Source organism: Phoxinus phoxinus (assembly GCF_949152265.1).
Source record: "Phoxinus phoxinus genome assembly, chromosome: 2".
Taxonomy (NCBI): Eukaryota; Metazoa; Chordata; class Actinopteri; order Cypriniformes; family Leuciscidae; genus Phoxinus; species Phoxinus phoxinus.
In genome coordinates this window covers 40,714,098-40,727,183 of record NC_136877.1, presented here as the reverse complement: position 1 = coordinate 40,727,183, position 13,086 = coordinate 40,714,098, and the positions used below count along the sequence as shown (strand labels likewise).

General features: G+C 36.9%; 1 protein-coding gene across 1 annotated transcript; it reads left to right on the top strand.

Moving 5' to 3' along the window:
- Positions 1-319: 319 nt before the first annotated feature.
- pygmb (phosphorylase, glycogen, muscle b) lies at positions 320-12,586 on the top strand. Its single transcript, XM_079604916.1, has 20 exons — positions 320-730; positions 2,237-2,338; positions 3,802-3,880; positions 3,980-4,083; positions 4,176-4,307; positions 4,932-5,043; positions 5,658-5,740; positions 5,833-5,976; positions 6,149-6,241; positions 7,069-7,215; positions 7,500-7,663; positions 8,243-8,357; positions 8,544-8,645; positions 8,749-8,896; positions 9,575-9,633; positions 9,716-9,857; positions 9,963-10,170; positions 10,404-10,538; positions 10,661-10,727; positions 11,098-12,586. Exons 1-20 carry the CDS (start codon positions 488-490, stop codon positions 11,245-11,247), a joined length of 2,529 nt encoding a protein of 842 aa, XP_079461042.1. The 5' UTR covers positions 320-487; the 3' UTR covers positions 11,248-12,586.
- The last annotated feature ends 500 nt before the right edge of the window (positions 12,587-13,086 follow it).

Below are 13,086 nucleotides of genomic sequence, written 5' to 3'. Positions count from 1 at the left end.
GCTTTGTGAGTGATGTGAGACTGATGCATTCTCAAACTTCTCTAATTTGTCTAATGTCCTGTCACCTCAGTTAGCAGCCTACCTATTATTCAGGGACACCAGGTGGTCTTCTGGGAAATTTTAATTTTATATAAATGTTTTTTTTTGTTTTTTTATTATTAAACACCTGTAATTATTTTATGCTTATAAAAAATTAAAGCACTTTAAACTACCATTGTGTATGAAATGTGCTATATAAATAAACCTGTCTTGCCTAAATGTAGGCCTATTATGGTCCGCCCCAGCCTGTAAATATATAGTAGTCGTGTATATTGAGCGCGCCGCCAATGAGCGCGCTTGACCCTGAAGCATCAGCTGGAGATCACGGTGACGCGCGTCGCAACCATAGACTGTAAAAACCCAGTCGCAACACACGCAGCAGGCATCACGTAGTCTCGTAGACTAATATTCCTGGTGCACGAAACCCACTATTATAACAGTCTACAAGATGTCCAAGCCACTGACGGACCAAGAGAAGAGGAAGCAAATTTCCGTGCGAGGTCTCGCCGGGGTTGAAAACGTCTCGGACCTCAAGACCAATTTTAATCGCCATCTGCACTTTACTTTGGTTAAGGACCGTAATGTTGCAACGAAGCGCGACTACTACTTCGCCCTGGCGCACACCGTGCGCGACCATTTGGTGGGAAGATGGATCCGGACGCAGCAGCATTACTACGAGAAAGACCCGAAAGTAAGAGACTCGAATGCCGCAGTTTCATCCTACAGATCGGGGCCGCACGTACACCACTGACAGGAGGGAGGAGGGGTCGGATCACACATGAGGGGACATTATGTTGCGCAGTAGAGTAGCAACATTGCAAAATGTAAAAAGAAACATATCCTTGTTGAAGTTTTAATATTGAGGGATTTGTATTGTAACGGGAAATGACGCTTAATACTAATGTTTCAGCAGATGGTAGGGCTTTTTTTCAATAATTACATAATCTCTCCGTGACTGATGTCAGGAGCGCCTTCATTCAATGTCCTGCAGAATACATGGAGAGCTTTTCTATGTGCCCTTGACAAGTATCAACAGGTCTAATTATGTTTGAATCGTTGAGTGCGAGTTATTTACGGTATATCAATATGTGCACTTTTATATATTTAAACAAGTAACGTTAGCAATAATCTAAAAACCCTAATTTCTGTAATGCCTATTCGAAACATCTTTCAGACTACAACGCTGAACTGCTGAATATAGCCTATTTCAGACGAAAACCTTTTTTTAAATTTTTTTTTATATATATAATTTTAGACGTTACACGTTTAAATTGCAATTTTAAAATGTCCCATCTATATACAATGGTGTTGTCATCATAATGTCTCCACAATGTCATTATAGTTGATGCGTACCTCATTGTGATTTCTTTTCTCTCTTGTGCTCATTTGCATACATAATTGTGATTGGTCCTTTCCATCTTACAACGTTCAGTCTGTCGTCCAGTCCTAAAATTTGAAAGAGGAAGGCTGGTCACAAAGAGCCCTCATTAGCATTATTTTACTCACAAATCCAAAACTGTAATTTTTTGCTTTGGAAAAGGAACACATAAGTAGCCTAATCACAAAACCGGAGTTTACCTAATTCCTACAGGAAATTTTAAATTATATTTTCAAATTTTTTTGTATTAAAAAAATAAAATAAATAAAGTAAAACGACTAATATAAACTGATTGAAGGTTAGGATACTGTTGTATTTGGAATTTGTGTCATCTTTATCTGGGTGGCTGGCACCCTGACAGAGTATTTAACCTTTAACGCTGACAGCTAATGCTGCTATTTTTACATGTGCCAGCACACAAACATTCTTCTTTCCTAACCTTTGTTATCATTCATAAACAAGAGACTGAAATATTACAAGCTAGCTTTTGTTTACTAACAAATCCTCCATGATAGTTGTGTCATTGGGCAACCTTCAACGATTAAATGTTTTGCGTTGGCGGTCAATGAAGTCTCAAGAGGTGGAATACAGATTAGGCTTGTGTTACGCACCTGTCACAATTTTATTTGTCTCTATTATTTGTCTGCTCAGCAGTGGCTTTTATGGCTCCTACTTCACTGTTGCTCTAAATGGCTCTCAGCTGTTGGTGTTAAGTATTAAAATAACACTTTCACTTAAAAAAAATGCTCTTCTTTTTTACTTTTAATAATCTTGTCTTTAAATTTTTTCCCCTTTCTTCTTCTTTGTCTCCACTTGTAGCGTGTGTACTATCTTTCTCTGGAATTCTACATGGGTCGGACCCTTCAAAACACCATGGTAAACTTAGCTTTGGAGAATGCTTGTGACGAGGCCATCTATCAGGTGAGAGGAGATATGTACAACTGAACACTGCAAAAAGCAAGTTCTGCTGGGATGACATATTTTTGTAGGCCAACTACGCTCCCTTTCTGACGTAGGAAGGGGCTCTTATTATAATATTACCGCTTAATCTGCACGTTTCCAACCACGGCGCCGCCATTTGGTTTTCACAAGCCACAACAGTGTAACTTTTTTTTTTTGCAGTTCTAACACAATGGCAAAAGTTCCAGCAAAGCATGCAAACTGTTCTGTCGTTGGCTGCACAGATGAGCAGTGAAGACTGTTTGACCAAAAAAATATTTGACCTGTTTTATAAAGAGCTCAAGTAACTGTGTCAAAATTGTGTAAAAGTTAAACATGGCGTCACATGCAAGTCGATGAATTAATGTAACTCCACAACAAGTACATAAATGTATCCACTAACCATTCAGAAATGTATATGTGCGTCTAAAAGTTATTTAAAAAAGTTATTTAAAAGTTATGTTATTGCCGGAGTATACGAAGCTCGTGTAAAGGATCGCTCTCTTCTGAACGGAGGCGGGGAGCAGCAGCTCATTTGCATCTAAAGGGACACATAAAAACGACATCCAAAAAGGGGCAAATTTGACGAGCTATAATAAATGATCTGGGGGGTATTTTGAGCTGTAATTTCACTGACACATTCTGGGGACACCATAGATTTATATTACATCTTGTGAAAAGGGGCATAATATGTGACCTTTAAAGACAAGTGAAAGCTTTAAAAAAAATCACAATGAGCTATTAATATTTTATGTCATAGAAAAAAAAATCTAAAAACTTGTGGTTATGCTAAACACAGGCCTTATTTCAGGCATTTAACCAATAATAAAAATAAAAAAATGCTAAAATGCTAACTTGTTTTAGGGTTTTGGCCTACAAAAATATGCCATCCCTGCAGCACTCTATGGAAGTAAATAATTGTGTAATTTATGCGCCCTTAGTGGGATTTGCAATCTGTGTGAGTGGCCAGCTGGGCTCTACATAACAACATTGGCTCAACCAGTGGTGTGTATGGGGTGGGACTATATTCATTTGTCCAAATAGAGGAGATCTATAACCTGGGGAACATTATCTGTTATTATTCAATTAACCTCAATACTTTACCTTTAAAAAAAAAAAGTTGTATAAAGAAAAGAGGCCAATATCAGTAACTATCATCATCATCAGTGATAGCATAATTATAAATAGAGAAAGAGCATATGGAGGAGATCTGGTGCTATATGTACTGTAATACTGATCATCTTGGATTAGCTGCCCCTTGTCCTTTAATCCTATTCATTAGAATATGAAATGCAAATCATTCTAGATCAGCACTGCTATGCTGAGAATGACTATAAAGATATGTTGATGAAAGATGAAACCATGCAACAGGGCATGTTTTGTACTCTGAGAAGTTATTCACCGGATTTGGTCCTGCCTGGCTCTCATATTCTGGTTCTTCTCAGTTGGGTCTGGATATGGAGGAGCTGCAGGACATGGAGGAGGATGCTGGCCTGGGCAACGGAGGCCTTGGTCGACTGGCAGGTGAACTCAGTCTCTTTAAATGTGCTGATCACAAGATTAATGGAGGCTTGCGCTGTCGAGTTGGTGCTTTGATTCACTTTAATTTCTCTTCCTCTTCAGCTTGCTTCCTGGACTCCATGGCAACCTTGGGCCTGGCAGCGTATGGATATGGAATCCGTTACGAGTTCGGAATCTTTAATCAGAAAATCGTGAAGGGCTGGCAGGTAAAACAAACTTGCAACAATATCTCAGTGAAATGTATTTCTCTCCCTTTGATGCATTTGGATCTTAGTAAACAACTGACTTCATCTGACAGGTGGAGGAGGCGGATGATTGGCTGCGCTATGGAAACCCTTGGGAAAAAGCCCGGCCTGAGTACATGCGTCCTGTGCATTTCTATGGTCGGGTGGAGCACCACCCTGATGGAGTGAAATGGGTGGACACACAGGTGAGAGCATAGAAACCATGTATCTGCATTTAAATGGTATGGAAATGCCATTTTTCATATTGCAAAATACAATTTGTCTTGTACATTACTATTCAAAAGTTTGGAGTCAGTAAGATATTTGCTTTTAAAGAAAATTAATGCTTTAATTCTGCAAGGGAAGATGGTTTAAAAGTGGCAGTAAGGACCTAATGTTACAAAATATAAAGCATAATGTTAAATGCTGTTTTTTGGACTTTCTATTTATGCAAGAATCCTGAAAATATGTATCATGCTTTCCACAAAACTATTAAGCTGCACAACTGTTTTCAACACTGGTAATTACAATAAATGTTTCTTGAGCAGCGAGAGTAAAAAAATTCAGCTTTGCATCAGGAATAAATTATTTATAAAAAAAAAATAAAAAATGTTATTTTAAATTGTAATAATATTACCGTATTGTTTATAAAATAAATGCAGCCTTGGTGAGCATAAAATATTACAGACCCCAAACGTTTGAACTGAGCTAAAGCAGAACGGACAATATGCAACGCAAGACTCAGATGCTACATGCTGTAGAATTGTGTCATTTTTTACAGATGTATCTCTATGTTCTCCTATTAAATCTGTTCCTGTTTGGCTCACCAGGTGATCCTTGCTCTCCCTTACGACACACCTGTCCCAGGATACAGAAACAACATTGTTAACACAATGAGGCTCTGGTCCGCCAAAGCTCCATGTGAATTCCATCTCAAAGACTGTGAGTTCTCTTCAATCCATCAGTCAATGATCATCAGACATTTTAACCAACCATAAGCTTTATCATTCGTTTATTATTATGAAGATAACTTGTAATATTATTATAAAATCAACTCTGATCTACTCAATTTGTGTCCATATACACAACGGTTCAAAGGTTTGTGGTCAGTAAGATTTTTTCATGTTTTTGAAAAAAAAAAAAGGTCTCATGCTCACCAAGGCTGCATTTTTAAAATAAAAAATACAGCAAAAAAAAGTAATATTTTGAAATTGTATAAAACAAATGAAAAATAATCACTTAATTTTAATATACAGACAGACAGCTGTGTTGCTTAATATTTTTATGGAATATTTTATTTTAATATTATTATATTATAAATATATTTTTTTTCATGATTCTTTGATGTAGTAAGTCTAAAAGCACAGCATTTATTTGAAATTTTTTTTGTCTGATTATAAATGTCTTTATTTTCACTTCTGATCAATTTAACGCATCCCTGCTGAATGGAAGTATGAATTTATTTTAAACAAAATTTGACTGACCCCAAACTGTTGAATGGGTATACTGTATCTTAGCCTTATATCTTATGACTGACTTTCTGTCTTCCTGAACAGTTAATGTTGGTGGTTACATCCAGGCCGTTCTGGATAAGAATCTAGCTGAGAACATCTCTCGTGTGCTTTACCCTAACGACAACGTGAGTGCAACTCAAGCGATTCGTATTAAGAAACAAATCGCATGACTCTTGGAGCCTAAATGTAAACGAATCCTCCTGTTTGTGTATATCAGTTCTTTGAGGGGAAAGAGTTGCGTCTGAAGCAGGAGTATTTCGTGGTGGCTGCGACTCTCCAAGACATCATCCGCAGGTTCAAAGCTTCCAAGTTCGGCTCAATTGAGGAAGTGCGCATGGATCTGACCACACTGCCAGATAAGGTAGGACATCCCTAAAGCACGCTGGGGTGTAGAGAACATTCAACACAATTCACATCGTATCTGGTGTCATTTATTCATATTAATAATACAACTTAACGCATTGGGATAAACAAAATTGGTTTTACATTTAAAAACTACTACAGAGATTCTTTGCTTTTTCTGTGTCGTTCAGGTTGCTATACAACTGAATGACACTCATCCTGCAATGGCCATCCCTGAACTGATGAGAATACTGATGGATGACGAGAAACTGATCTGGGACACGGTGAGTCTTCTTCTTTAACATGCTTAAAAAAGGATTTGCAGTCAAACTGTAGGACTATTCAGTTGATTGATAAAAGGGTAATACAGGGACATAAAGAAACACGTTGCAATAAGTTTTTTTTTTTTTTTTACATTAGTAAATGCATTAGCTATCATGAACGAACGTTGAGCAATATATATATATATATATATATATATATATATATATATATATATATATATATATATATATATATATATATATATATTAAAGCATTTATTAATCTTACTTAATGGTAGATAGTAAAAATAGTTCACAGTGCATTAGTGTTTAAAAATACAACTTTTGATTAAAAATGACAATGTATTAGCAAATGTTGAAATTACATCGACTAACATTAATAAATGCTGTACACTCTTATTGCCATTTATGGTTCCACGAAGAACCTCTAACATCCATGTAACCTTTTCATTGCACAAAAGTTTTTTCATCATTGAAAAAGGTTCTTTAGAAGGAAAAAATTGTTCTTTCTGCTCACTGAACGCTTTTTTGAGGAAACAAAAATTGTTCTTCTATTGTGTTGTTGCTGCAAAAACGCTCTTTTGGAACCTTGATTTTAAAGAGTGTAGAAGTATTTCATTATTAGTTCATGTTAACCAATGTAGTTAACTAATGTTAACAAATTAATTGTAAAGTGTTACCATACATAAAGTTTATATTGGCTGATTTCTATAATGAAAATTTGCCCATGTAGACCAACACCATAATGTTGTACTCCTCTATCTCTTCTCATTTTTCTTTCTCTCTCACTCTCCTGTGACTTTCTGTCATTCTCTTTTTCTTTTCAGGCGTGGGACATCACTGTGCGTACTTGTGCATACACTAACCACACTGTTTTACCAGAAGCTCTGGAACGCTGGCCCGTTGACCTGTTCCAAAACCTTCTGCCCCGTCACCTAGAGATCATCTACGAGATTAACCGACGTCACCTGGAGGTCTGGGAACAGACATTATCTTCATGGAACATTGCATTTGAACTTTATTGTAGATTAAAAAAATAATGTTTTTTGAAGGGGTTGGGAGATCTGTAACTCACTGCATTGGGACAGTAGGACTGTGTTGACTCCAAATAAGGAGTAAATTGTGCTGTGTGAGGTTATTTAAACAACCTCCTCCGCTCTGCATGACTCAGCATCCAGTAAATCTCAGATGAAGAAAACTAACTTCCCATGTACATTTCACTCTGTTTTGACCTTGCCTTTTTCTTTCCTGTTTTTAGCGGATCTCTGCGCTCTACCCTGGTGATTTTGACCGTATGAGACGCATGTCTCTCATTGAGGAGGGAGGACAGAAGAAGATCAACATGGCTCATCTCTGCATCGTTGGCTCTCACGCAGTCAATGGCGTGGCACAAATCCACTCCGACATTATTAAAGACACTGTGTATGTCTCCTAACTATTTTAAATATGAGAATACATAGTAGCCCCAAAAAGTATCTAAACACTTAAGCCACATTTCAAAATATATAATACTGTTCAAAATTTGGGTTTTTAATTTTTTATCAATGAGATTTGTTTTATGTTTTTATATAGAAAATACAGTAGATTTGCTGCTCAAGAAACATTTATTATTATTATCAATGAAAACAGTTCTATTTACTTAATATTTTTGTGGAAACATGCTATTTTTTTGGATTTTTTAATTAATAGAAAGTTAAAAAGAACTGCATTTATTTTAAATAGTAATTTAAAGTTTATCAATTTAATTCATCCATGTTGAAAAAAGCATATATTTCTTTCATTCATACTTCTTTCTGACATTCATACATTTGCAAATCAAATGTCCAAATTTATATCAACAATATGCAATTCCAAATAGTTTTATTATTTGGAAGACTTATTTATAGACTTAATCACATTGCCTCAGAATTAGCCTTGGTGAATAACTCACAGAGATGTTTACTGCTAAAGAACAGTTGTATCTAATTTTATCTAATTTGGTGGGGTTGATTCTGTGTACAGTTTTAAGGACTTCTATGAAGTGGACCCAGACAAGTTTCAGAACAAGACCAATGGTATCACACCTCGTCGCTGGCTTGTCATGTGTAACCCTGGACTGGCTGAGGTTATCGCTGAGGTGAGGAACATTGCTGATAAGAAAAAAAAAGTTATCATTACATGTGTAAACTCTACTGAAGAGGAACATACAAAAAGTACCGTAACCTTCGGAAATACATTTTGTAAGCTTTAGTCCAAGCCCTCGAAAGCCATTCAGGAGTCATTCATTATTGACCGAAAATCCCTGTCTTATGTTAATCGCTAGAGAATTGGAGAGGACTACATTCGTGACCTATGCCAGCTGAAGAAACTCTTGAAGTTTGTGAATGATGATGCTTTAATTCGAGACATTGCTAAAGTCAAACAGGTGAGACAGAATCCACTTTCAAAGTGAACTTTAGTACAATAATCATAATTTATTTGAGAATGATGAACATTACATAACATATCTATTGCTTTGCTGTTTTCAGGAGAATAAAATGAAATTTGCAGCGCTTCTAGAGGAACAATATAAGGTGAAGATTAACCCAAACTCCATGTTTGATGTCCACGTGAAGAGGATCCATGAATACAAAAGGCAGCTGTTGAACTGTCTGCACATCATCACCCTCTACAACCGTAAGTTCCTCTTGAAACCGCTAAATATTTATCTTTTTGCAAGTTTCGAAACAAACTAATGCATATCTCTTGCATGCTACTGGAAAGTTTGGAAAGTTATTGCATAACTTTTTACATTATTTTTGTTTGTTTTAGTAGGCAGTATGCAGTGTGTACTGTGCCATATACACTAAGCGGAAAGCTAGTATTCCTTTACCAAGATAGCCTACACTGAAAAAAACTTGCCCCCAATTTCACAGACAAGGCTTAAGCTTGTCCTAGACTAAAATGCATGTTTGAGCTGTTTAACTGAAAGCAACTTACACTGACATCTCTTAAAATATGTCAGTGCCATTGTTTTGTCTCAAGACGCACACCAATAATGTTTTTTTCTAAGACATGTTTATTAAAGCTACTTAAATGTCCTAATCGAACTAAGGCCTAATCTTGCCTTAATCTAAGCCCTGTCTGTGAAACCGGGCCTTGGTGTAGGATTTATTTAAACAATTTTCACTCAGAAATTGCGTATAAATTTCACAAATAATTACAAAGAAACGGCAAATAACAATAAATAAAACATGATATTTTGAAGTGGAAAGTCTGAAAGAGAATTTTCCTGTAAAACGTACTCCAATAATCTTTATTCTATTTACAACTTTTTTTTACAGTGTACTTAACTTGACTATTTTGTCTGATCAGGCATCAAGAAGGAGCCTAACAAGGCCTGGACTCCAAGGACAGTTATGATTGGAGGAAAGGTGAGAATGATCACTTCACTGACCAGTCAGATCTGTTCTACTGAAATCTGAATGCTAATTGGTTAAATCATGCATCTTCAAGGCCGCCCCCGGGTATCACACAGCTAAGATGATCATCAAACTGATCACGGCAATTGGAGAAGTGATAAATAATGATAGTGTGGTGGGAGATCGTCTGAAAGTCATCTTCCTTGAGAACTACAAGGTTACCCTGGCTGAGAAAGGTAGCATGCAAACTTACAAACAGATTTTTAAAATTGGATCAGCTTCTCGTCTTATTTATTCACTCACACTTCTCGCTCTGCTTACTTCTTTCATTCGTGTTATAGTCATCCCTGCGGCTGACCTGTCCGAGCAGATCTCCACAGCAGGAACAGAAGCTTCGGGAACAGGCAACATGAAGTTCATGCTGAATGGAGCTCTGACCATCGGCACCATGGATGGGGCTAACGTGGAGATGGCTGAAGAGGCGGGAGAGGAGAACCTCTTCATCTTCGGCATGAGAGTGAAGGATGTGGAAGCTTTGGATATAAAAGGGTGACGACATAAGCTTCAATGAACAATTTTTCTGAATAGCATTCGTTTTTTTAGTGGATTCATTTATTAACGATACAAAAAGTTTATCCATTTGAAATGTATTTTATTAAAACGTCATCCACTTAAATAGATGTAATCATTAGCAAAATAAGGAAGAAAATAAAATGATAGTGTTGTTTATTTTTTATTAGATATAGTCTTGTTTAACTTAACTGAAGTTTGTTTATTTCCAGATACGATGCCATGGAGTATTATAACCGCATTCCAGAACTGAAACAAGCCATGGATCAGATTTCTAAAGGATTCTTCAGCCCTGCAGAGCCTGACCAGTTTCAAGACATCGTCAAGATGCTGATGCACCATGACAGGTAAGAAAAAACGAAAATCATAGTTATGATTTGATAATACTCATAATAATTTTACACTCTCTTTCTCACACAGCCACTGTTTAATATTGATCATATAAATTACATTTTGGTCGTGATTGCAGGTTCAAGGTGTTTGCTGACTATGAAGACTACATTAAAAGTCAGGAGAAAGTCAGCGCCCTGTACAAGGTTTGTATTAACATTACTTGATGAACATGAGTTTTTTTTTTTTTCAAAAACAGCCCCCAAACTTTTGAACGGTAGTCTATGTGAACAAGATGAGCGATCAATACTTTTGGTCTATTTTACCTACAATGTAACGTGTATATGTGCTACCATTTTTATTTGGTTTTATTAGGAGTATACTAGCATGTCATTTTACATTCAAAATAGCTGTTCCATCAGTTTATTTAAAAATATGTGATACAATTCACTCAAAATGTATAGATGGAAATAGTACTTAACGTTCATTGTTCTTTAAGGGCTTGCTTTACACAAAAGAAACACAACAATGCTGGCACTGACTCGAAACTTGTCCCTCTTCCTGATTCTCCAACAGAATACTAAAGAATGGACCAAGATGGTCATCCACAACATTGCTGGTTGTGGCAAGTTCTCCAGTGACCGCACCATCGGCCAGTACGCACGTGAGATCTGGGGCATGGAGCCTAGTCTGGAGAAGATCGCAGCTCCAGACGACCCTCGCTAAGTCCTTCCACAATATCAAAACCTTCCAATGTTGTAGCTGTTCTCTCATTCAATTTATTTAACATTGTGAAGATGTATAAAGGTGATTTTACCGTTGACATGTCATAGGAGATGTTCCTCCAGCTTGTCGTCAGACAGCCAGAATACCTCGCACAATTTCTCTGCATTTTCCCAGCAACGAGCTGTCAGCGCATCTAGTTTTGTGGCATGTTTTTAAATACAGCATTTGTTGGTGTAAGAATGTTAGTTTTCCTGTGAAGTATTATGAAAAGGTGTGATGTATTTGTCTATCCACGTCAGCAGAATAGCACAGCCTCATCCCGGAGAACCAAACATACACTGTGAGGTCAAAGCATAGCAAAAACTTTTCTGTATTTTGCCGCATTTCACAGCATGATGGTGACTGTTATGGAAACAATTTGAGAAACCACTTTAATGTGGTCTTTTTTGTGTTTTGTGGCAAAATGTTTGAATTGAGAATTTTAGACTGATTATTTAAAACACTTTTAGGCTGTTTTAGTTTCCGATAGGCTGCATGAGCAGTTTGGGTTTGGATGACTTAGGTTATGACTGTAATTGTACCATATTCAATGTATAATTCCCGCTGGACATGTCACTCTGACTGCTTGAAAGTACCTGCCTTAACCATAATATGAGTGTTGTTTGTGTATGTTTAGGTGTAAATCTCAGCCTGTCTCTCATTGGCCTGTTGGTGCTCATGATGTGTTCTTCCACCCGCAGAGCTCCTCACTTTAGCACTTTAGTCATGATCTGTCACTTTTGTCCTCGAGAAGCGTTGTACTGTAGCTCTTTCCACATATACTGTTGTAACTCTGGCTTTCACACCACACAAAATAAGACCTGCAGGAATGATGGGGCCCTGTATGAAACTTTGCTTTGAGTCCAGTGAAACTAATATAGCACTAAAGTGTGATTCTCCATACTTGCCAGGCTGCGTTCAAGAGCCTGAAATGTATTTACTCAGATATATTATGATTGACTTATATTCTTAGAATAGGAAACAAAGATGTAACAAGTTTGTACTGTGCTTTTGGATTTGCTGGAAGTGAGCAGACAATACTTCAAATCGACAATTAAACTAGACATGAATTGCTGGTTTAGTGATAATGGAGTAGGATTTTATCTCTAGTTCCTGGTCACTCCTACATAGACTTGACAACCTAACCTCCAACTTTTGTTGACAGCTTTAACAATCTGATACGGTTCTTTGTTCTCTCTGAATGTTTGCCCCTATTGTGGGTGACAACGCACACCAAACAGTCCTGCTGGTATCATTGAAGAGAGACAAAATGAGAAATAATAAAAGATGAAGAAATTAATCGCTGTGTCTGCTTTTTGCAAGTATTCTTATGTTGGTCTTACATGTGACAATACAGAATATTTAAAGGGATAGTTCACCCAAAAATTAAAATGTTATATATAGTTTACTCACCCTCATGTTGTTCCAAACCTGTATGAGATTATTTCTTCTGTTGATTCAACTGTTAAACTGTTTGATTACCAACATTCTTCCAAATATACGATTTCGTGTTCAACAGAAGAAACAAATAGGCTACACTACTATTGTTAAAGATTTGGGCCCAGTAATCGCTGTGTGCGTGCGTGTGTGTGTGTGTGTGTGTGTGTGTGTGTGTGTGCGTGTGTGTGTGCGTGCGTGCGTGCGTGCGTGTTTTGAACTTAGACTGTGGTTTTGAAAGAAGTCCCCTTTGGTCACCAAGGCTGCATTTATTTTATCAAAAATACAGTACAACCATAATGTTGTAAATGTATTAGCTACTATTTAAATAACTGATTTCTACTTATCTTAACATTTAAAATA